The 27,082-nt window shown below is 36.3% G+C and overlaps 1 protein-coding gene across 2 annotated transcripts in view; it reads right to left on the bottom strand.

Annotated features, from left to right (window-relative positions):
• Window positions 1-27,082, bottom strand: part of PHKA1 (phosphorylase kinase, alpha 1 (muscle)) — a 98,598-nt gene that overhangs the window by 37,623 nt on the left and 33,893 nt on the right. For both annotated transcript variants that reach the window (XM_004685582.2, XM_012727232.1), the window contains exons 14-17: window positions 20,035-20,169; window positions 10,585-10,694; window positions 6,614-6,758; window positions 366-444 (exon numbers count right to left, since the gene is read on the bottom strand). In XM_004685582.2, coding sequence (XP_004685639.1) covers window positions 366-444; window positions 6,614-6,758; window positions 10,585-10,694; window positions 20,035-20,169 — 469 coding nt within the window. The remainder of the gene's footprint in view (window positions 1-365; window positions 445-6,613; window positions 6,759-10,584; window positions 10,695-20,034; window positions 20,170-27,082) is intronic.

Here is a 27,082-nt window from a genome sequence, read left to right on the forward strand (position 1 = left end):
GTTGTTCATTATTCTTGTTATTTTCTCGCCTGGTCCATTATACTCCTGCTATGAGTGAAACCATCCGGTATTTTTCAAAATAAAAACTTAAAAGCAACCATAATTGAATACTCGAGTCAACTGTTAAAAAAAAAAAAAAACAGTCAATTTTCTGGTCCACTGAATTTAGGAAGTCTAAGTAAAGAACTGAAGTGTGAGGGAGTTCCAACTCTCCTCTACAACACTGAATCCCTGAACCCATCAATCAAACACAAGCCCCTCCTCACAAATTGGGATTATATTAAAGATATAGAAATAGGTATTAGAAATTTTGCCATTATTTCCAGTTTCCAAACTTCAGCGAACAGTATGTAGAGATCACTTACCTTGCCCCACCAAAATAGCCATCTTGCATTTTTCGGAGAGCTGCCAGGATACTTGAATTCAAGCTGGCTCCATCTTCATCTTTAAATAAAGAATTTTAAAACAATTTTTATGGCTTTCATTTTGAAGAAAGAGACTTTAAATTATTTCAAACCAACTCTTTGTTGGTGATAGTGCAAATGAGATACTTCTCAATGTTCACCCTGTATTTCAACAATTCTTCTGAAAATCAACAATACCACAGAATAGGCAAATGCTAAAAGTGTGATGACAAGCAGAATTCCTCAAAGTCAGTAGTGTGCTTATTATGTGTACTTGGCACAGTGTCTGAAGGTAGAACACTTAATGATCACAGAATGCTAACAGAAATAAAACTGGTAACCATGTGTTGAAGTTGCATGCCAAGCATGATGCTAAACATATATTATCTAATCTAATGAACCATGGCTTGTGTGTGTGTTTGCCTACAGGCATAAAACTTTAGAAGATTAACAATTATCTGATTTTATAGGAAGAGGACCACACTAAATATACTCTTTCAAGACTCACTTTTTAAACTTATTTTAAAATCATTTTGTTTCTTTAATACTAATATGATAGTTGCTTTCACATCTGCATAACTTTAAGGGTCCACTTTCCCGCCTCATATGTGCACATGCTTCACTCACCCTCCACCACTCCTCCCATGTCAGTGACCTATTCACTGCCTCCCACTGTCCTCTCCTTCCTTTCCTATGTTCTTACTTATTCTTTGCAATAACTACAAGTGACTCCATAGCAAATGCTTATAGTGCTTTTGCACTATGAGCAACACTGTGATGAAGATCACTGTACCTGTATCTTTGTGCGTTTATTCTATTATTTCCTTAGGATAAATCTTCCATATTGACTGTTAAGACAAAGGAAATCCTTACTAAAAATGTTATAGACTGCCAAATTGCCCCCTAAAAAGTTATGCCAATTATATTTCCATCACCAGCACAGAAAATAACTTTCCCCATACTTTCAATAAACAATGGTTTACCTTTTAACTTTTGTTAATCTGACATATTAAAAACAGGTCATTGGGCCCTCCCTGGTGGCGCAGCGGGTTAAATAAAGCACAGCACTGAGAATCTAAAGCCGCTTGCGCATGAGTTCGATTCCCGTCTGCCCCGGAGGTGACCATATGGCGTGGCAGACCTCTCCTGACCCGCCCACTGCTCCCCTCAGCAGTGTACTTCGTCAATCTGCCTGTACTGTTCCCCACTCTGTCTCTGGTGAAGCCTCTCACTGCCCCTGAATCTCTGGCCTGTACCCCACTTCTGTATGCACAAATAAATAAATCTTAAAAAAAAAGGTCACTGTAGGTATTTTGCTGGTGATATAGAGCATGTTTTCATGTATATACTGGCCATTATATTTATTTTATGAACTGCCTGTTTATTTCCGTTCCACATGTTTTTACTAGGTAGTTTATCTTCTTTTCAATTGACTTTCAAGGGCTCTTCATGTTTTGGGAATATTACTTTTATACCAATCATATGTATGGCAAATAATTATCTGCTTTATTGTCAACAATTTATGTATATACAATTTATTTTTATTTTTCTTGCATTGTTAGTTATGTACTTATGTACCACTATGGTGGTAATACCTGATGGGCCATCCCATAGTGCACCCACCAAGAATTCACCCAAATTCTATCACAACAGACCACTGTGCTCCCTTCCACTTCATTGCTCTCCCCTGTCCCTCCAGTTTGGTATTTCAGTTCTCTATTCAGCTATCAGGGTTAGTACTTCAGCTTGCCTCTATCTGTTAATTTAGTTACTTTATATTCCACATATTAATGATACTAATCCAATATTAATCTTTTTCCTTCTAACTTACTTCACTTAGCATTAACCTTTCGAGCTCCATCCATGTAGCTGCAAGTGGCATTAGCTTATGGTTTTTGATTGCTGAGTACTATTCCAATGTTTAAATATACCACATCTTCTAAATCCATTCATCTCTTCTGAAGCACACAGGTTTTCCCCATAGTTTAGCTACAGTAAATAGTGCTCCAATAAACAATGAAGCAAAAGTTTCCTTGAATTTTGTGGATAGATGCCTAGTTGTGGAACAAATGGCTGGAATGGCAAATCCATGCCTAATGTTCTGTGATACCTCCATATCACCTTCAATAAGGGATGGAGCAGGCTGCTTTCCTGCCAACAGTGTATAGAAAATTTCCCTTTTCTCCACATCCTCACCAGAACCTGGTTTCTATTCTTTTCTATATGGGCCATTCTCACAGGTATGAGATGATAACTCATTGTGGTCTTGATTTGCATTTCTCTAGCAATAAGGGGCTCTGAACATTTTTCCATGTGCCTGCTGGCCATTTTAATGTCTTCCTTGGACAGTTATCTGTTTAGTTCTTTTCACCCTTTTTTCACTGGTTTGGGAGAGTTTTATGAGTTCTTTGGATATCTTTGATGTCAGTACTTTGTCAGATGAATGGTATGAAAATATTTTCTCCCATTCAGTAAGGTTTCCTTATTTTAATTATGATTTCTGTCCTGTAAAGAAGCTTTTTAGTTTGGTGTAGTCCCAGGTGTTTATGTTCCCTTTTTCCCCCATACAATGTTTGCTTTCTTTTCTCAGGTGTACTTCCCATAGAATTTCCACCACCGATTCACCCATGCACCAGCACCATACCCCTTTGTGCTCCTCCTACCCTCATTTTGACCCCTTTCCTACCCACTCCCCTGGAGAATGTCTCTGATTTATAGTTGTCTTTTGTTCCCTTTTGTTTTCCTTGCTGTTGGGATGTATTCCTAAAGTCATCACTTAAGCAATGTCATGAAAAAAATTGCCTGGTTTTCATCTATGTATTTTATGATTTCAGGTTTTACACCCAAGTCTGATCCATTTTGAGTAGGCTTTAGTGTATAGTGTAAGAACCTGGTCTAGTTTCATTCTTTTGCATGCAACTGTCCCGTTCTTCCAACACCATTTATTGAAGAGGCTATTCTTGTTATGTTTATGATTCCTTTGTCATAAATTAATTATATATGTGTGTGTGTATGTGTATATATATGTGTGTATACAGACGCACACACACATATATATGTTTATTTCTGGGATCTCAATTCTATTCCATTTATGTGTGTCTGTTTTTGTTCCAGTACCAGGCTGTTTTAATTATTATGCCTTTATAATATAGATTGAGGTCTGGAAGTATGACACCTCCATTTTCTTTCTTTCTTTTCAAGACTGCCTTGGCTAACTGGACTCTTTTATGATGCCATCTGAATGGCATATTTCTTTGAAATATACCAGAGACATTTTAGGGGGATGGAGTAGGGAATGGGATCAAAAATGGGGTAGGAAAGATACATGGGACTATGATGATGGCACACAGGTAAATTGGTGGTGGGAATTCCACAGGGATTATAACCGACATAAAACTAAATTTAAAAAATAAAATTAAAAAGTATTATCATCAAAGCGGAGCTCTAAGTAAATATAAAATTAAAAAATATGCCATTGATACTTCTACTGGGGTTGCAGTGAATCTGTATATTGCTTTGGGGAGAATGACCATTTTGACAATGTTGATTCTTCTAATCCATGAGTGGAGAAAAATTTTCTATTTCTTTCAACAATGTCTTACAGATTTCTTTGTGTAGTTCTTTTATCTCCTTTGTTAGGCTGACCCCTAGTTATTTAACTTTTTGTGTGTGATTGTAAATAGTATCACTTTCTTAATTTCTACCCTTTTATTGTTTGTATATAGGAAGATAACTGATTTATGTGTATTGATTTTATGTCCTGCTACTTTGCAAAACTGAATGTTTCAATTAGTTTTTCTGTGGAAACTTGAGGACTCTATGTATATTGGCATGTCATCTGCAAATAATGATGGCTTTACTTCTTTTTCCCATTTTGAATTCCTTTTATATCTTTCTCTTGTGCAATTGCTCTAGATAGAACTTCCACTATGTTAAATAGTAATGAGAGTGGACACTGTTATGTTGCAGTGGATTTTAGTGGCAAAGCTTCCAGTTTTTCCCCACTGAGAATGACATTAGCTGTGGGTTTGTTGTAAAGGGCTTTTATTATATTAAGGTATGTGCATGTATACTCAGTTTTTGAGGGATTTCAACATAAATGGATGTTGGATCTTATCAAATGCTTTCTCAGCATCTACTGATATGATCATATGGTTTTTACATCTTTCCTTTTGTTGATTTGGTAAGTTACATTAATTATCCTGTATTCCTTGGTATGAACCCTACTTGGTCATGCTGTATGATACTTTTAATGCATTGTTGTATTCGGTTTGGTAGGATTTTACTCAGGATTTTGCATATATGTTCGTTAGGGAGATTGGTTTGTAATTTCTTCTTGTGTGTTGTCTTTACTTTTGATATTAGAATAATGGTTGCCTCATAAGAAGTATTTGAAAGCATTCTTTCTCTTTTGAATTTTGGAAGAGTTTGAGAAAAACAGTCATTAGTTCATTGTTGAAGGTTTGGGTAAATTGGTGGTGGGAAGTCCACAGGGATTACAACCGATAATGGGGTCATGCAGAGTCATGAGAACGCTGCTGGTTTGGGTGGGGGCCGGTAGGGTCACAAGCAGCTTTTGCTCCCTCCTTGCGTGGGGTCCATAGTCTCACACCAGCCCCAGCTGGCATTTTCTCACATAATTTCTCTGCTTCTATACATTTCTCTGCTTCTTTGCATTATTTAGTCTCTAAAATTTGACATTATCTTGATTCATCTCACATATCTAGCTAGACAACTTGTAACTTATAGGTGCTTAAAATGACTCTCATGTCCTTTTCCTCTATTTTTACCACCACCAACCAAGCCTTCTTTCCTGGATTTTTTTTTTTTTTTGCCATCAGTTTCTCCTCATTAAAATGCATACTGTCAGCAAAATCAGTAATACCTTAACACTTTCACATGCTAGTATTTGCCAAAAAAATTGATAGCTTCAGATTTCTGGAAAGATCTGTCTACATGTCTATTTTCAAATTCTTCCTTATTTGACCCTACCTTACTTATCCAATTTTGTTGATAATTTTATTCTAACATGAAAAGCCCACTTTACTCAGGTTAGTCTCTCACTGTCTACTTACAAGTCAAGCTCATCCTTACATCCAGACCTCACTCATGGTATTTTTATTCTTCACCTCAAGAAATATTTTTTCTCCCTTTTTCTTATGTGAATACTACTACAAAAAGCATGGATAAATCTTATCTTAGTCAGGAAAATTTTTTGACAATTACATTCACTGTAATATACTAATCAAATAGTTTAGTATGTCTATATACTCTCTTGAATAACATTTTATTATTCTTGTAAACTAGTTTGTATTTTTAATTAGACTTTATAACTCTGGGAATATAGTGTTTATTAAATGGGTACCCGTAACTGTCTTAGCTAAAGAAAAAAAAAATGAAGAAAGACACACATTAACTCCTGTGTGTCTGAAGCACAGATGTGACCAAAATTCATAACAGTCTGAACTTTGAATGATTTAATGTATAGGATTTTTTTGTAATGAAAAGAATTCTAAGTACTTTGGCAGCAGAGTTAGGTTTTTGGAAGAAACAACAGATGCCAAAGCATAACAACAACAAAAGCAATGATTTGGTATGGATGTAGTTCCCAGGAATGAAGAGAACAATAAAGCCTTTTATCCAGTTTCCAGTAAGCAGCATTAGGAAGCCCAACCAAAAAAAAAAAAACAAACAAACAAAAAAAACAAACTTTTAATCTTCTCTGCTAGATGTTAATGCTCCAGTTAGAAAAGCCCTGGAAGAAGTCAGGCAACTTATCTATAACATCATGATGCATTAATGGAGTAATACAGGTGCAGAAGTCAGTTTTACTCTTTAAAAACGAATTGCTGATAAACTTTCTGCAAATTGACTTAAAAATCATTTTGTTAAGATAGCCCCCAATGAACTTAAGTTTATTTTGTTTTCTGACGGACAATTCTCATACCATCTGAAATATTTTTTGTATATTAGTTTGTTACATACTTATTCTAAAACATAAGTTCCATGAAAGCAGAAACCTCATTTGCTTTATTTGTCCAACATATACCAGTGCTAAAAAAGTACCTGGCACAAAATAGGCACTAATAAAAAATGCTAATACAACATAAATGATAAGAAATAGTTCTACAGTTACTCTAAGATTTTTAAGGGCTAACTACATGATTTATTTCAAAAATGGTTTTGTTTCTTGTTGCATACGACTTTACCAAGCATGGTGTGTGAGATAGGAAAGGTGATGGTTGGCTGGCCAGTCATTCTCCAGCGGCTACAAAGGTAAGAGAGGTCTGTTCTAAGCATTTCCACTATCATCTTGTTGTCCAAAGCCAAGTAGAACTGTTGTTGATCTATAAACTGAGAAAAAGAAAAATAATAGGTCAGAATAATTTACTCTCACAACTATGAAATACTATTTTAAAATACTCACATATTCATAAGGGTATATAAGCTATCACAGAAGCCACAATGCCTCCAAATGTAACGCCTAATTCTTTCTGAAGTATTTGGTGGTCCACTGATACATGTAGTTATTTTTGACATTGTAAAATGTGCTTCAGGTTACACAGTATTTTCAAGTACATAATTTTATGTAATCTGGTAATAACCTAGTGAGGGATTTTTGGCTCTTAATAAATGAAAAATAAACCCAAGAGGCATAAACAGATTAGTAAAACTATATGACTAGCAAATGGAAAAGCCAAATAGAATCTAAGGCCTATTATTCTTTTGTTTATATCTTAGCTGTGTAATTTCAGATGTAAGATAAGAAAAGGGTAACTTAAGCTTTCTTTTCAGAAAAAGTTTCTCCTCCTCATAGGAACATACAATTGAGTTTGTTACCATGAAAATCAGGCTAACAATGTATATAATCATGGCTAAGACAGTACTGATATTTTTGTTTGGAAGGGGATACATATCCAAAAAAAGGGGTCTCATTTCTCCCCTCTTGCCAAGTAAAGAAAATATATTATTGAGATAAGGAGTAAAAATGGCTATTTTTGTTTATAAAGATCAAGTAGTTTTTTAAGTTTAAAAGTAAGGAGTACTGGTAGGCAAACTTTTACCTCCAGCTACCAGTGGCCATTTTATAGCATGCTTCAGTTTGGAGGAGGGACCAAGATGGTGACAGAGAACATTCCTTCCTTCACTCTTAAGAGGATCTAATAGTTAACCAGAGGGACATTATACCCAGAGAGCCCTGTAACTTAGGTTGAAACTGGAATACCCTCTGGACATCAAAGATAGGCAAAGACTACACCAGCAGGGACACACAGAATATCCATGCTTCACTGAAGAAGTGGGTGTAGAGAGCTACCAGGAGGCTGCTGTCTAGATATCACAGACTCGGGTACTGCCAATCGCCCACGTGCCTTGGGAAGGGGACAGCTATACAGTATGGATTAACACTCCATTGATGGAGGGAAAACAGATTTTGAGGAACCATACTGCTCTCCAGTAGAAGGAATAGATGATGAACTGGAATGAATTTCCTTTCCCCTACCATTTCAACATCGTGCTGAGCTCAGTAAGTGCACTGACAATGCACATATTGTAGAAGTTCTGGTTTGGAACAGAAATTCCAGGGGGGTTCAGCAGTGCCACAAACATGAGCAAGCCCTTCCCATTTCACACTTTCACTAACACATTTGCATGAGTGGCTGGCACTTCCAGGCTCCTCTCTTTCGTCTGACTCAGTAACTACAAAAAGAGGTTCCATGCCTATATAATCAGGCAAAGACCAAACAGACTAAAAATAGAATCACAATACTACTTGCTGCAAATGTAAAAGTAGTTCAACTCCCTCAAAGTTACTGTTACAGGTATTTTTGTTTCTTAAAGATTTATTTTTATTTATTTATGCATACAGGAGCTGGGGTGAAGGCCAGAGGTGCAAAGGTGAGAAGATTCACCAGAGACAATGTGGGGAGCAGAACAGGCAGATATAATGAATTCCACTGGTGAGGGGAGCAGCAGGTGAGACAGGAGAGGTCTGCTGCACCACGTGGGTCAGCTCCCTGGCTGGGGATTGAACTTAGCCCACAGTGGCTGGTGATAGTGTGATAGTCTGAGACTTTCACCCCTGCACCACCAGGGAGGTCCAACAGATATTTTTTGAAAAAAATAAAACAGGGAAAACTAAAGCAGCAAAATAGGGAGACAATATATATTACAACATATGGCACCTTGACACTGCAAAGGACTATGACATCATTAGAAAACAACTCTCAAGAATCCAGCACAAAAACATGGAAAAATTTATCTATCAGATAGAGAATTCAAAATGGCCATAGTAAAGAAAGTCAAAGAGATGGAAGAAAATGCAGAAAAGCAAGTCAAAGTGAAGCAAGAGAACTCTGAAAAATAAGTCAAAGAGATACAACAAAATTTAGGAAAATGATAACATGAGAAAATCAATGAAACACAAAATATAGGTTGAAACTTCAAATAAGAAAATAACAAGAGATTCAGGATGTAAAAAGTTCATGGGGCCCTCCCTGGTGACACAGCAGGTTAAAGCACAGCACTACCAAGCTAAAGATACCTCAGCATGAGTTCAATTCCCAGCCTGGGAGGTGACCCACATGGCATGGCAGACCCCTCCTGACCTGCCCACTGCTCCCCTCAGGCGCGTACTTCATCAATCATCCTGTTCTACTCACCATTCTGTCTCTGGTGAAACCTCTTACTGCCACCCCCCATCTCCCGCATCTCTGGCCTGTACCCCAGCTCTGTATATATAAACAAATAAATCTTTAAAAAAAAACTCACCGATAAGATTAAAAAAAAAACTTTTTAGTAAAACCTATAAAAGAAGAATAGACCAAATATAAGACAATCACTGACTGCAAAGGACTCAGGTGGAAGAAGAAAGAGAAATATAAAAAATAAAAGGAAAAGAAATTCTCTGAGAATTATTCAACTCTCTTTGGAAAGAACATAAAGACAAGGGGTATGCTCGAGTATAAAAGTTCATGAAACTTAAAGAACACCTGGTTGTATAAATGCAGTGAGACCTACACCAAGACACAGATTCATGAAACTACCAAGAGTTCAAGACAAAGAATGCTTAAGTTGACTGGGGGAAAGGAAGGTAACTTCTAAAGCGCTTCCATTGAACTTCTCAGGAGAAACCCTATAAACAACAATAAATGGAATAACATATTCAAAATTCTTTAAAAAAAAATCTGCCAGCCATGAATATTCTGTACTGCAAGACTCTCCTTCAAATACAGAGAGAAATAAAGGCCTTCCCAGGCAAATTGAAGCAGAAGGAGATTGCCAACACTAAACTTCTACAAAAAATGCTGAAAGGAGCTCTTCTATCTAAATCTAGGAAAATAAACACCAAACAAGAAAGCAAAAAAAAAAAAAAAATCCAAAGTAGAGCAAGGAAATGGATAAAATCAGAAAACTAAAGAGAAAATGGCAGTAACAAATCCTTATATATCATTAGTCACCCTAAATATAAATGGAGTGAACTCACCAATAAAAAGGCACAAATGGTTGGTTGGAGCAGAAAACAAAACCAAACTTTCTGCTGTCTCCAGAATATGCATCTGAGCTCCAAAGATGAACATAGGCTCAAAGTAAATGGTAGGAAAACAATCCCAAAAGCAGTGTGAACCTGTACCTCTTAATCATATATGGTGTTTTAAAACAATAGCACTTCAATAAAGAAAAATGAAAAACAAAACCAATTTTCATATAGATGTATGATTATATGTATGTCATACAGGCAGGTTAGCTATGGTTATCATGTTGTATATTATATCCCTAGTACTTATTTGTCTGTTACCTAGAAGTTCGCACCTTTTGACCACCTTTCACCAATTCCCACTCACCCAACCCTTGTCTTTTGCAACCACAACCTAAAATTTATTTTAAATTGTAAAATAAAAAAAAATGTAAGGAGTAATTTACATACACCAGCATTTGTAGCATCCCTAGTCTGTTTTTGCAACATCTAGGACTACTGTTGGTAGTCACAATCACCTGGCACAGCTCTGTACTGCAAATTCAATTCTAACTCAACAAATACTTTCTCAACAACTTAATTAGTAATGTGCAAGACCCTGTGGGATTCTGACACTTGTCTTAAGAACCGTAAATGCTTTGTTTCTGCAATGTTTCTCTTTTATTTCCATTCATTACTATGCACATTAAAGCTCACTCTACCCACCTGTGGAGTGAAAGTAAAGACAGTTTTCCGAATGTCATAGAGTTTTGAAGTTCCAAGGACTCCCATGTGTCTGTAAGGTCGTCCACTGAGTTTCAGTCTTCTGTTGCACCCTAAGACAGAATTAAGTATTGACCAAGGCATTTTAGTGCATAAATACAAACAGCAAACACCTTCTGGTACTAGTTTGTATTTCCAGATTTAACAAACTAAGTTCTGTGTCTTAAAGTAGTATCCATGTCATGCATAGCACAATGCTAAGCACTATATACCTTTCAAAGACAAAGAGTAATTATCTCTAATCTTAAAGAAACTTATGCTTTTATAAAGAAGTCACACTTTTTTTTTACACATGAAAGACAAAGATACACATAAAAACTTATGGTTATACTCATATACTGAATGTTCTTAAACCCCAAAAAAGCAAACAAATTATACTAATTATCAAATTTATTAATGTAAATTATACAAAGCTGAGCAAAAATCTCCTCAAAGATGAGCTATTAAATTGAAATGAGAGTGCCTTCCATAATACAGTAATAACATATTTTACTCAATAGAACAATACTATACAAAGAAGTCAGTGTATTTTGAGATACTTGTATCTAATAGGGCATTTTGTGGAAACTTATACACAAAGTAAAATTCATGTGACAGAGGAACGTTTTTTAAAACTTTAAGAGGCAGAAGACTTGAACTCTAATCCAGCTACAATAGTAAGGCAATTTTAATGAAAATTTAACCGAATATATATACTTCATATGCTAAATACTATGCATGTACATATGTATGTATACACATACACATTCATATGCATTGTACTTCCTCAGTTTAAGATGTTTTCTTTTTACAGCTTAGCATTTTGACATAATCTTGTAAGTGATGTCTCTGCTGAATGTAGCTGAATTTCTGTTTTATCTTTCAAAGGGCAATTATTACACCAGTAATTCTTAAAATGAGGAAATGGTCAGTTTATTCACACATGCATTTTCCCTCTTAAAGCATATAATAACACTATAAACACTGTTATCAAACTTTATACCCCCCCCCAAATATATAGTTAATATCCATTCATGTCACTACTGACAAAACTGTTGCTACTACTTTTTTGTCCCAAAGTCATTTTTATTGGGGATGTGATTTTTGTTTTTCCTTCATAGAACTATACAACCACCCCAAGCTGAATAAGGAAGAAATAGAAAACCTGAACAAACCAAATACAAGGAGTAAAATTGAAACAGTAATAAAAATTCTTCCCCAAAACAAGCACCTAAGACCAGGTGGATTCACAAGTAAGTTCTACTAAATCTTCAAAGATGAACTGGTGCCTATCCTATAAGAACTCTTTAAAAATTGAGAAAGAAGGAATACTACCAGATATATTTTATGGATCCAACATTAATATCAAAACAAACAAAAAAAAAAAGACAACACACAAAAGTTTAGAAATCTCTCTAATGAACACAGATACAAATGTCTCAATAAAACCCTGGCAAAACAAACCCAACAATGCATCAAAAGTATAAAAAACCATGACCAAGTGAATTTATCCTAGGGACACAAGGATGGTTCAACATCTGAAAATCAATGAATGTAATCCATCACATCAAGAAAATGAGAAAGAAAAACCATATGATCCTATCAACAGATGCTGAAAAAGCATTTGATAAAAGTTCAGCATCCATTTAAGATTCAGATCCTAAAAAAACTTGGGATAAAATGAACATACCTAGAATAAGAAGAGCCATATGATAAAGAAGACAAGGATGTCCACTTTCACCACTGCTTTTCAAAATAGTACTGGATGACCTAGGTAGAGCAATCAGGAAAGAGTAAGAAGAACAAAGAATCCAAATAGGGATTGTGAGCCGATTGCTGTAAATGGCAGTGATTCTGAAAAGTCAAACACAACCATGAACAGTAGTGATATGACTAAGAAGGGGTCAGGAATCCAATCTGTTAGGAATGGGAGGGGGAGTAGCATTCTATATAATGTACTCTTTCCCAATTTGCTGAAATTGCAAATTAGAAATGCAATCAGTTTCTATGTCAGAAATAAAGCCAACAGCAGATCAATTTCAGAAAAAAGCCTTTTCTTGTGGACATCTACAACTGACCCAAATGGTCCAGTCAGCACAAAGGATGGTTTCACAATTTAAAGCTCCATGAGAGAGGTAACCCAAATATGCAACAATCCAACTATGACTTCATCTAAACTTCATTTAGCCTGTGTCTTCCTTCAGTCCAACACTTGTGATGGAAACAGTCTTTAGCAAATCTTACAAGGTTTCAGCTGAGAGTCAGGTCTATATTAAGGATCTGTGAGTTTAGGATGCCAAAAAAGCTGGTGACTTTTCTTAGGTAGCAGCAATATTGTGATGTTGCAGGATTAACCAATTATGATCAAAGTCCTAATCCAAGTCCAAATGATAAGCAAGACTTTTCTAAAATCTTTTAATTGTGTCTTATAGTTCACAATGACCCACTCAAAAGTGCATACATTTGGTTGAAAAACGCATTAGCTTCTAAGCGTCAGATATTCTGTTTCACAAAAGCTCATTAGCAATTTAAAATTGCTTCTAAAACTCCAAAATGTCTTCCCCCTCAAACTGGATTAGTTTTACATCTTGACTAGAGAGTATCACAGAATGTTAAGCTGTGAGACCCCCAGGAGAACAGCTCATCTAGTGTGTCCTTTATTTCTACAGGTGAGTGGGATGCATTTTTTGAAAAGGTGATGTTGCAGGGGAAGATGTTGCAAAGTGAAGATACTGGTTCACTTGAAAACATACTCACAGCTAGGGTGCAGCAGAACAAAGCCAGTAATTCCTGAAGGGAAAATGTAAAAAAAACAAAAATGTGATAACACCATATGCTAGAAGAAACATCTTCTAGGAGCCAAGCTTATATCAGACTTTCACTGCTACTATTAAACATGACACTGGAAGTCCTTGCTAGAGCAATCAGGCAAGAGAAAGCAATAAAAGAAATCCAAGTTGGAAAAGAAGAATAAAAGTTATCATTTGCAGATGATATGATAATATACATAGAGAATCCTAAAGACTCTACCAAAAACTAATTAAAACAATAAATCATTTTAACAATTGTAAAGTTATAAAATCAATACACAGGCCCTCCCTAGTGGTGCAGCCGGTTAAAGTACAACACTGAGAAGCTGGGGCCACTTGCATGAGTTTGATCCCCGCCTGCCCCGGAGGAGATCCACATGGCGCGTCAGACCACTCCTGACCTGCCCGCTGCTCCCCTCAGCAGTGTACTTCATAGATCTGCCTGTTCTGCTCCTCACTCTGTCTCTGGTGGCTCCTCTCACCCTCTGCATCTCTGGCCTGTACCCCAGTTCTGTATGAATAAATCAATCTTTTAAAAAAAATCAATACACAAAAATCATTTGCCTTCCTGTGTGCAAACAATGACATAGAAAAGGAAGAAATTTTTTAAAATATCTACCCCAGTTCTGTATGAATAAATCAATCTTTTAAAAAAATCAATACACAAAAATCATTTGCCTTCCTGTGTGCAAACAATGACATAGAAAAGGAAGAAATTTTTTAAAATATCCCATTCACAATTATACTACCGAAAATTAAATACCTAGGGGTAAACTGATCAAAGAAGGTGAAGAACATATACAAAGTATTGTTGAAAGAAATAGAAGACACAAAGAAATGGAAAGATATTCCCTCCTCATGAATTGGAAGAATCAACATTGGCAAAATGGCCAACCTACCCAAAATAATAGAGATTCAATACAATCCCTCCCAAATTATAATGACATTCCTCAAAAAATAGAGAAAAGATTAATAAACTTTACATGGTAGCAAACCTGAAAAAAAAAAAAAGAATAGCAGTATCACTCTTCTTGGCTTCAAACTATACTATAAAAGTATAATAATTAAACAGCATGATACTGGAATGAAAACAGACATACAGCTGAATGGAATAGATTGAGAGCCCAGAAATAAAATCATACATATGTGGACAACTAATTATGACACAAGAGTGAAGCTTATACACTGGATCAAGAAAAACCTCTTCTTGATCCCTCTTGATAGAGAGAATATAAATCCCTCTATAAATGGGGTTGGAAACGCTGGACAGCCACATGCAAAGAAATGAACAACCATTATCTCACATCATTCACAAAAATCCATACAAAAGGGTATATATGAAATTGGATATAAATTCTGAAACCACAAAATAAATAGAAGAAAGCATAAGTAATACAATTCATGACATGGGTTTTGGAGGTATCTTTGCAAATTCATCTCCAGTTGCAAGGAAAACAAAACAGAATATAATCAATTAGAACTACATGAAACTGAAAAAACTAAGAACTGTAACTAAACAAATAGACACTCCATTAAATGGGACAAAGTATTTGTACATAAATCTGACAAGCTAATATCCTCTTAAGAACATTTGTGATAACATTGAGGGTCCACTTGGATAGTCCAGAATAATCTTCTTCATCTCATACTCTTTATGTTAATCACACCTGCAAATGACTTTTGATATATATGGCAATGCTCATCAGGTTCCCAAGATTAGAACCTAGAAATCTTTAGGGGCCATTATTCAGCTTTCCACAGTCTACCTTCTGGATTATAAAGATACATATCCTTCACACATGCAAAATACATTGCCCAACTCATCCCCAAACCTCAATATATTACAGCATCAACCCAGTTCAAGATCTCTTCTAAATATTACCAGACCAAAAGTCCCAAAACTCATCATCTAAATCAGGTATGGGTGAAAATATGGGATAAGCCTGAGATAAAATTCTCCATCTGTGAACCTTTTAAACTAGAAAACAAGTTAAAATACAATGGTGAAACAGGTTTAGGACATGAGCTATAGACATTCTCATTCTAAAGGGGAAAAACCTCAAAGGTAGAAAGGAAAAACATTCATTCAAAAGGACACCTGCATCTCCTATGTTTACTACAGCAAAATTTATAATAGGTAAGCTGTGGAAGCAACCCAAATGCCCAAAAAATAGATGACTGGATCAAGAAGATTGGGTATATTTACACAGCAGAATATTACTCAGCAATCAAAAAGGATAAACTCATGCCCTTTGCACAACATGATGGAGCTAGAAGGGATTATGCTCAGTGAAATAAGCCAGAAAGAAAAATATTGAATGGTCTTACTTATATGAGGAATGTAGAGAAATCAAATAAAGAATCAGGAGAAAGTAACTATGATACAGTAAAAATCATCATCAGATCACAGACATTCTATAGAGGAGGAGAAGGGAGAAGGATCAGGACAAGATTGGGAAGAGCACAAGGGACTATTGTGATGGTGCACGGGTGAACTGGTGGTGGGAATTTCATGGGGAAATAATACATTATACAAAAATGAAGGATGATGTGATGAATATACTTTAAAATTTTAAATAAAATAAAAGTAAAGAAAGGAGTCAAAGCCCTAACCAATTTTGAAACACAAAGACAAAATTCATTAGGTTTTAAGGTTTTGTAGTGATCCTGTGTGGTTTAAAAGTCTATTTTTGAGGTACAAGTGAACTCCTTTTAAGTCATCCTTCCTCTTTATAGAAAGGTAGCATGTGTTTGCAGCTGAGTAATTTTTATCAACCAGCTTCCTGACTGTAAAATTTTGAGAGTTTAGCAGTCTTCTTTCACCTTGTCTTCTATCTTTCCCTTTCAATCTAATTTGGTAGTGTTTCTGCTGGTATAGCTTTCTCAAAACCTTGTAGGACTTATATGTTTATGCCACTGGACAGCAAGGTCTCCCCCCAAACCTTTCCTGGGTAAACCCATCTCTATTTCTAGATTCTGCTGAGGTAGTTGAGGGAATACATGAGGCATGTGCCCAATCTGTTTAAAGAACCCTCCATTTGAATGAATACTCTGATCTTTTTATCTTTTTGAAGCACAATAAAAGGTTCAGCTACACCCTTGATCTCTTTTTTTTTTTTCTAGAGCATGCTTCTCCAAGGGCAAATATCTAAATTTTATCATCTTTTGGGTTAGACAGACAGAAAATTTCATCAAGTCCTGGTTCCTCTCAAATTTTAATATAAACAGCAAGAAAAAAACCACAATGTCAACATTTTGCTCGCAAATCGTCACAGCTAAATATCCAAGTTAATCATTTACATGTTCCAATTTCTACTTAACTACAGGATACAATTCAGTTCAGCTTCTTGTCGCTATATTAACATGAGCTTTTTTCTTCAAGCTTCCAACAGCACGTTCCCCATTTCCTTTTGAGCCCAACCCAGCAAGACCTTTAGCATCCATATTCCCATGAATAGTCTGTTTAAGGCAATCAAGACTTTCCCCATTATGTGACTCAAAATTCTTCCAGTGTTTATCTATTACTCCACTCCAATGCTACTTCCAGACTTTTAAAGATATCTGTTACAGCATCACCTTACTTTGCAGCACTAAAAGCTGCTATTATTATTTCTGCTGTAACAATAAGTGCAATGGTTTAAAACAACACACATTATTTTCTTACAGTTTTGGAGGTCAAGCATCCAAAAGAGTCTTAGAGAACTTAAAACAAAATCAAGATGTTAAGGGATGATTTCTTTTGAAGGCTCCAGGGGACAGTATGTTTCTTTGCCAGCATCAGCCTCCAGAAGCTGTGAGCATTCTTTGGCAATCTTTGGCTTATAGCTGCACCATTCCAATCTCTTGCTGTTTTACACTCTGAGCTCCATCTGCCTTCTTTTTCTTTTTCTTTTTTTTAATTGAAGTAAAAATGACATAAATAGATAAATATCTATTTATCTAACATCATATTAGTTTCAGGTGTACAACAATGATTTGACATTAAGTACAATGAGAAATAATCAGCACAATAAGTATTTCACATCTATTGTTAGCAATTTTTCAAATTTCAATCTTAATGTTTATAGACACCATGCTGTACACAATATCCCTGTAGCTTATAACTCCACTCCCACCCTGCCTCCCCTCTGGAAACTAACAATTTGTTATCTGCAGATTTGTTTTGTTCACTCATTTGTTTTTCTTTTCTTTATCTTCATCATATGAATAAAATCATATGGTATTTGTCTTTCTTTATCTGACTTACTTCACTTAGCATAGCGCCCTGTAGTTTCACAAATGGCAGTAATATTTCACTCTTTCTATAGCTGCATAGTAATCCATTATATATATCTACAGTCATGCTTTCCTCAATGACATGAAGGTCAACAACAGAAAGCACATATGACAATGGTCCTAGTAGGTTATACCATATAGCCTAAATGTGTAGTAAGCCAAAGTATCTTGGTTTGTATAATTACACTCTATGGCATTCACCCAAGGAAATTAACTAATGATGTAATTCTCAGGATGCAGTCCCATTGTTTAGTGATGCATGATGGTGCATATGTAGAAGTATACACACACACACACACACACACACTCATATACTAACACACCACATCTTCTTTATCCATTTGTCTATCAATGGACACTTAGGTTGTTTCCACCTCTTGGCTATTATACGTAATGCTGCAGTGACAGAGCAGTGCATATATCTTTTCAAATTAGTGTTTTCATTTTCTTCAAGTAAATGCCCATAATTCACATTGCTGGATTATAAAATAGTTCTATTTTTTATTTTTTGAGGAAAGTTCATATTGTTTTCCACAGTAGCTGTCACAATTTACATTCCCTCCAGCAGTGCATAAGGGTTCCTTTTGCTCCACATCATCACCAATATTTATTTTTTCTTGATTTTTTGATGATAGCCATTCTAAGAGGTATGAGGTGATAGCTCATTGTGGTTTTAATTTGCATTCCCCTGATGACTGGTAATGCTGAACATCTTTTCACATGACTTGTTTATCTGTATACCTTCTTTGGAAAAAAATCTACTTACCTCTGACCATTTTTAAGTCAGACTGTTTTCCACATTACTTTTATGAGGATACTTATGAGTACATTGAGAGCCTGCCTGGATCATCCAAAATAATTCTTGTCATCTCAAGCTCCTTATTTTTATCATATCCCCAAAGTCTCATGCAATATAAGGTAATGTTTAAAAGTTCTAATAATTAGGATCTGGATAACCTTAGAAGCTGTTATTCAGTTTTCCACAAAGATAGCTTAGAAATTTTACATGTCCTGTTTTTTTTCTATTTTATAAATACATTTTTTTACATTATTCTTCATTCTTTCATTTTTCATCTCAATTGTAATCCCCATGGACTTCCCACCACCACTTCACCCATGTGCCATCACCATAGTCTGATGTGCTTGTCCTGCCCCAGTTTTGATCTTGTTCCCCTCTCCTCCCCCCCAAGAATGTTTCTGGTTTATAGTTGTTAGTTAATGTTCTTTTATACTTTATTGCAATACATATATATATAAGATAGGAGTGTAAGATTAGGAGTATATTACGGAGCTTACACTCCTACTATGAGTAAAACCATCCGGTATTTTTCTTTTTCTTTCTGGCTTATTTCACTAAGCATGATATTTCCAGTTCCATCCATGTTGGCACAAATGGCATAAGTTTATCTTTTTTTGATTGCTGAAATGCAGATGGCCAACAGGCATATGAAAAAATGTTCAGCATCACTTGCAATCAGGGAAATACAAATCAAAACCACAATGAAATACCACCTCACACCAGTCAGAATAGCACATATTAAAAAAACAAGCAAAAATAAATGTTGGTGAGGGTGTGGAGAAGGAACTCTCCTACATTGCTGGTAGGAATACAAACTGGCACAACCACTATGGAAAGCTGTGTAGAAGTTTCTCAAATTGCTAAAAATGGAGCTTCCATATGACCCAACAAAGGACACAAAAACAATAATTCAAAAGGACACCTGCTCCCCTATGTTTATAGCTGCCCTATTTACAATAGAGAAGATGTGTAACCAACCCAAATGTCCAAAAACAGACAACTGAATCAAGAAGATGTGGTATATATACATATGTCCCTTTTTTTTTTTTAACAGTTTAGTAACTTGTTTAATGTGAAAAGTTCATCATTATGTTTAACTGAATAAAAATAAACATTAGGTTAAGTACATTATCAACTAGTTCATTGCATGACACTATATGAGACTTAAAAACAAGTTTCTTGTCTATATATAGAATTAGTGTATATTTAAATTGGAAATACAGGTTCCAAGGAAAGTGAGATACACGTTAATTAAGCATACACTTGGAAGGAAGATACAATATCTCCAGGTAATAGTCATGCCCTATTTTGCAAAGAGTTCCTAAAACATATCTATAATTATGAAGATAGTTTATTTGTAATTATGAAGATTGTTTAGAATATATAGTGTTAGAAACTTAGATTCCAGAAACTTTAAATTCCTTTTCAGATTCAGTTTAATAAATCAATATAAGATCAGGAAAAAATAAAAGCAAAGAAACCAGCCTGTATTGAGTAATTCTATGAATGTGGGCTGGCCAATTTCCTTACCTAAGCTGGAATAAATGTGACTGAGAATACGAGCTGGTTGTACTTTGATGGGATACACCTCAGCAATGGTCTCCACATCAATCCCCTTGTCTTTCAAAATTGACTTGATTTCTTCTGTCTCTGCCAAAATGGAGACTAGGAAAGAAAAAAGATGAAGTCAAGAGAAAATTTTATTAGAATATATGTCTAAAAATCTTTCATTAGATAATTTCTTTTGAAGGGGAAAAAAGAAAAGGGGAGAAAATTATCAGTTACTGAGGAACTTTGATGAAGTGATCATCATACCAGATACTTACCAATAACAATTTCTAAATGAAAAAAGGGGAAAAGTCTTACAACTTGAGTATTAGATTTTGCTTTTTAGCTATATACCTATGTACTCTTGGAGACTGTCACATTTCATTTTATACTTGAGATTCAATGTTTAAGTAGGAAAAATCATTTGTGAGGCATATTGTAGCTTTAATAAGAGCTGAATCCCCAGCCTCTTTGATATACATAGACTTTAGACCAGGACCAGGAATGTGAGAGTCAAAGAATACCCTAATGATAACAGTTAGTCTATAGCTAGAGAGAAGTAAAAGTCAAGATAAACTGGGGCTAGTTTATCAACATATAAGATGTACCATAGTTAAAACTGTGTTTGTTATTTTTGGGGCAGAAGAAATGGAGATAATACTTCTTTAGACTCAGTATGCCCAGCCTCAATGTTTCCTTTTCTCCCTTTTATACTCATGTCATTGAAGTCATAAGCTTACCCATAAGGAAAGAGACCAGGTCAGCTCCTCTCTCTACTTTCCTTCAAGAGGACAGGATACTGGGCTGGGGGCCAATAATCTCAGTGAGGCCTCAGATAGCTTGATAGTAAGCAACAGGGGAAAACACACTTCCTTTTCCTGTTCCTCTGGTGTGATGTGTTGAATTGGGTTTGTGAGGAAATGTGTATACTACTCAGTTCATTCCAGCTTACCAGTATTCTCCATGCTTTGTTTTTGGGGCAAAAATATAGTTAACCAAGTGCTAATTTGTGTTTCTTTGTTGTTATCTTTTGTGTATTTTTGTATCCTAAGAACTTCACAGCACTGCATTGCTCTGCTCTGGAGCAGGACAAGCAGGATATGATTACAGAGTCCCCTGGACATAATGTCAGCATGATCACTTCTAACTGAAAGCATAAAACCAACAAATATTCTTGAAGGAAATGTACAGAGAAACAATGACAGTGGACTGAGAAAAGTTCAGTGAAACATTTGTGGTTATCCATTAACTCATTAGTAAAACATTTACTAAACACCCTATTGTACTAGGCACTATGCATACAAAGATGAATGAGTTAGTCTGTCCCTCAACTAGCTCATGATGTAGTAGAAGTGACACACAATGCAGTCTATAAAGTAACCTGCTAGATAAACTGAAATATGCACAAAATATTGTGAGGCAACCCAAGAGAGACATCTATCTAGTCTAGGGTTGGTAAGGGTGGTTATAGAGAAGGATTCCTGAAAAAAAGAGGGAGCCAGAGAGAGGAGGGGGGAGAAAGGGGGGAGGGGGAGAGGGAGAAGGAGATATAAGAGGGGGAGTGGGAGAGGGAGAGAGAGAGAGGGAGGGGGAGAGGGAGACAATATAATTATATATACTTCAATACTTCCGTAGAATGAAATACCTTGCAGAGTGGCAGAGGGAAAAAAAAAACAAACTGAAAAGGTTTACAGGGGTAGATCATCATGGAGGGCAAGTGTGTCTGTTTTAAGATTTTGTATTTTATCTTTAGGTAATGATTTCCAAACTACATTCTGCTGAGTCTCAGGGTTCTGCAGGGGCAACGGAATTGATAGTAGGAGGAAGTGTATTGATGGAGAGGCAAGTGAATAGCACTGGGGAACACTTTTAACACCAACAGCTCAGCTTTTTGTTTATTTTATGTTTTATTTAGAAAATGATTGTTTGGTAACACCAATGTGCTAGTCACTGCCAACCCGTTAGAGAAAAAGACAGACCTGGTCCCTGGAGAAAATAATACTGAAAACGAGTGCTGGCTAGAGGGTTAAACAGGAATTAATAAGGTAGAGGTGATGGTGAAAGTAAGGGAGATGTTGTTTCAAACAGAAGAAACAGCATGGGCAACGGTGTGCAGCACAGGACAAGTCATATACCTACGACTGATGAAAACATTCTTTACAGAAGGAAGGAGTGTTAAGGGGCGCTGGTGAGAAATGATGCTGTAGTAGGAGGTTAAGGATAAGATCATAAATAATTTTTTAAAAGATTTATTTATTTATGCACACAGAACTGGGGAACAGGCCAGAGGTGCAGGGGCAGTGAGAGGATTCACCAGACAGTGAGAAGCAGAACAGGCAGAATGACGAAGTACACTGCTGAGGGGAGCAGCACGTGGGTTGGGAGAGGTCTGCGGTGCCATGTGGGTCACCTCCCTGGCTGGGAATCGAACTCATGCTGAAGTGGCTTTAGCTTCTTAGTGCTGTGCTTTAACCTACTGTATCACCAAGGAGGGCCCATAAAGAGTTTTTTAAGCTGTTAAAGATGCTGACAATGGACACCCATGCAGATTTGCAATCAGGGTAAGACACATCTATCTCTGCATCTTTAACTTATTCATGTTGATGATTAGAGAGTAAACTGATAGACTGTAGTATGAAGTTAAGAAAGAGGGGAAGGGGCCAACAGACTCGAATATATGTTCATCAACATTTATCATCAGAGAAATGTAACTCAAAACCACAATGAGTGGTTATATCAAAAATACCAACAGCAACTGCTGGTGAAGTATGGAGAAAAGGGACCCCATTATCCTATTGGTGGGAATATAGACTAGTCCAGCCCCTCATGGAAACGGTGGCAATTTCTCAAAAGAAGAAAAATGAATTTACCCTATAACCCAGCAGTTACACTCCGAGTTATCTATCCAAAGAGCACAAAAATATTAATTTGAAAGGAAATCTGCACTCCTATGTTTACAATAGCACTATTTACAATAGCTAAGAAATGGAAACCACCAAAATGCCCCAAAACAAAGGAGTGGATTCTGAAAATGTGGTACATACACTCAATGGAATACTACACCGTGATCAAAAAAGATAAACTTACACCATGTGCAGCAACATGGATGGAATTGGAAGGGATTATCATAAGCAAAGTAATATATGTAGAATCAAGAGAAACCAACAAAGGATCAGACAAAAACTATAGAGACCGACCTTGAAAGTAGACCCTTGATCTGAGGAGGGAAGGAGAAGGGGGGGGGGGAAGCAGGGAATAGGAGTGGGAAGGAGGGCGCAGGAGAGTATGTGGAGCACAGGAAGCACTGTGGTGGAGGAAAAACTACAGTGTCACACATGAGGGGAGAAATTCTGTATTGTGATAAAATAAATGATTATGCTTAAAATATGAAAGAGGGGGGCTAGAAAATTGAAAAGCACTAAGAATATTAGACTCTCTGGCATGAAGGAATGGGCCAAGAATGAGACTGAAAACAAGAACTGGGGTGAAAACAGAGAAAGTATGGATTAGTGATTGAGAAGAATGAAGATGTGGCATATCAGAATCAACAGATCCCTGTGAGGCTCTTCCCACCATCAGAAGAACCAGTTACAGATTAGTTTTACCTGACATACAGCACCATTCACTGGAAAAGGAGTTCTGCACCATCAATCAGAAAGCCAATAATGGAGACACAAAAATATAAGTGGCAATGTGAGTCCCCAGGGAAATGGTACACCACACAAGACACCACGTCTCCAGACCCCAACCACAAACACATGGGAAATCTCCTTTTCCTACCAGTTAGAGAGTTCAAAACTACCATGATAAGAAAACTCAAAGAAATCAAAGAAAAGATGATCAAATATATACAAGAAAACTCAGGAACACATGAATGTCCTGAGAAACGAAATTAATGAGCTGAAGTATGAAACTGAAGCTTTAAATAAGAAAATAGTTCACATGAAGAATGAAAAAGATTGATAAAATTAAAAAAAAAAACCCACAACCTCTAGAGACAGCTATGGAAGTAGAAGAGATCAAATGAAAAGTAAATAAGTGACTGTGAAAATAATAATGCATAAAGAATCAGGTGGGAGAAGAGAGATGTGAAGGTGGGAAATGAAAAAACACTTTGAGAATAATTTATTCCATAAGAAAAGGAAATATAAGGATCATGGGTATCCTTGAAGTGGAAGAGAAAGAAAAGGGACCTGAGAATTTATTTAAAGAAATAGAGGAAACTTCCAGAACTAGAGAAGAAAGTGAATACACAAGTATATGCAGTTAAAAGGACACTGGGTACCTAAATATCATGAGACCTACACCATGCACTACAGTGTAGTGAAATTTCTAAGAGTTTAAGACAAAGAAAGACTATTGAAACTGGCTGTGGCATTGAAACAGACAACCTACAAAGGAAACTGTCTCACCCCATACAAAAAAATTAACTCAAAGTGGAGAAAAGATTTGGATGAAGAAAGCATACACTCCATGACAGAAGCTACAGAGGTGTCTGTGTGGATTCATCTCCAACAGCAAGGAAAACAAAAGGGAATATAAACAACTGGAACTACATCAAACTAAAGGGATCTGTACAGCAGAAGAGATGGCGATCAAAACAAAAAGATACCCTGCTGAATGGAAAAAACATTTGTACTCCTTATATCCAGTAAGGGGCTGATATCCAAGACCTACCAAGAACTCACCTAACTCATCAAAAAGAAAACAAATAACCCAACAAAAAAATAGATGGAAGAACTAAGTATGCATGTAGAAATTTGACTGTAGAACTAAGGTTACCAGAAAGGGATGGGAGAGAAGAGAACAAAGTGAGGACGGAGCACAAAGTACTAAGGTGGATGACTGAAGGTATATGGATGGTGGGTGTGGTATGGTAACAACACCTTAAAGGAAAGATTATATACCTCCAAATCACAAACAGAAAAGGTAATAAAGGCTTTTCTCAGATAAACAGAAGCTAGTGGCGACTATCACCACTAGACCTGCACTTCAGAGTTTTTCCACAAGAAAAGAAAAATCTGAAGTGCAAATTTCCTTAGCAAAACAACAAGAACAATGTAATACTAGTACAAAGAGCAAGAACACCCTAAGAACACCAAATACCAATGGGGAAGTAGAAATCGGCAGAACCAGTATAGTAAACGTTGGAGAGCAAATACCAGCTCATAAAGGACCCAAAATAGGAATTCAAGTAAAATCACATAGTAACCACTAACGAAAAAGCCAGAATAAACACCTGCAGATGAAGAAGCAAAGAAATTGATGGAAATACTAAGGAATGCCACCCAGGAAGAGCAGAGAGAAACAAACGGGGAGAAAAACAGAAAAATAAAAGTCAAAAATCAAAACCAAAATGACTGAAACCAGTACATATAAATAATCACCCTAAATGTGAGTGATCTTAATTCACCAATTACAAAAAAACAGGCTAACAATGTGGGTGAAAATTTTGCAGCCATCAATACTTTGTTTATGAGAAGCCCGTTTAAAACCAAAAGATAAAAACAAACAAGCAAACAAACAAAAACAGGCTGGAATAAGGTCATACATCCTAGTAATTCAGAGGGTAAGTCAGGAACTGCAATTCTCATGTCCAGTAAGATAGACTTTCAACTAAAAAAGGTAACCAGGGAAAAAGACACTATATAATGATTAAGGAACAAGTCACCAAGAAGATATGACTTTTGGGCCCTCCCTGGTGGATATAACTCTTGGGCCCTCCCTGGTGGCGCAACAGGTTAATGCACAGCACTAGGAACCTAGCTTTAGTTACTTCAGCATGAGTTCCATCTCTGGCCCAGGAGCTGACTCACATGGCTCAGCAGACCTCTCCAGACCGGCCCGCTGCTCCCTCAGCAGTGTACTTCTTCAGTCAGCCTGTTCTGCTCCCCATTCTGTCTCTGGTGAACCCTGTCACCGCCCCTGCACCTCTGGCTGTATCCCAGTTCTGTATGCATAAATAAATAAATCTTTTTAAAAAGATACAACTCTTATTAATTTTTATACTCTGAATATAATAACATGTAGTTATATGAAGCAACTATTAACAGACCCAAAACAATAAACCAACAAAAATACAATCGTCAGAGATTTCAACACACCACTGATACAAAAAGGATAGATTATTCTGACACAAAATTAACAAAGGAAGAAAGACCTGAAATGAAGTATTGGATCAGATGGATTTACTGGACATTTAAGAATTTTCCATCCTAAAATAATTAATACACCTTCAGAAAAAACAGAATTAATACACCTTCTTCTCCATTACACATGGAACATTTTCGAGAATAGACCATACACTAAGATATAAGAAAAGTCTCAAAGTATACAAAAAAAGAAATATCAAGCATCTTCATAGATCATAATGCTCTGAAACTAGAAACTAACCTTAAAAGGAGTCCTGGAACAAATAAAAATATGTGGAGACTAGCAATACAGGCCCACATAAAAAAAAATAAGAGAGACTGCAATTTAACAGTCTAACTCTGTAGTTGAATAAACTAGAAAAATAACAACAAAGCACCCCACAAAACCAGTGGAAGACAAGAAAAACTAAAAATTAGAGCAGAAATAAATGAAATGGAAACATTCTTTCATATGTCTATCATTGTTAAAATGAATGGGAAAATGTTTGCAAACTGTGTAGCAGTCACAGGGTTAATATCCAAAATATATATAGGTACAAAGAATTCATAAAACTCAACAATAACAAACACACACAACCTGATTAAAAATTGGGCAGAGGATCTAAATAGACATTTGGCCAAAGAAGATATACAGATGACCAACAGACACATGAAAAGATGTTCTAGATCACTTATCATTAGAACAATGCAAATCAAATCTACAATGAGATTTCACCTCACAATAGTCAGAATGGCCATTATCAAAAAAGTCCTGATAACAACAGATTAAGTCTCAGCGCTGTCACTGCTATGGCTTTCGTTTGATCCTCAGCCAGGGAGGTGATCCACATGGCACAGCAGACCTCTCCTGACCCACCCGCTGCTCCCCTCAGCAGTGT

This window comes from Condylura cristata, unplaced genomic scaffold, assembly GCF_000260355.1.
Source record: "Condylura cristata isolate star-nosed mole 26May11 unplaced genomic scaffold, ConCri1.0 scaffold00019, whole genome shotgun sequence".
NCBI classification, from domain to species: domain Eukaryota; kingdom Metazoa; phylum Chordata; class Mammalia; order Eulipotyphla; family Talpidae; genus Condylura; species Condylura cristata.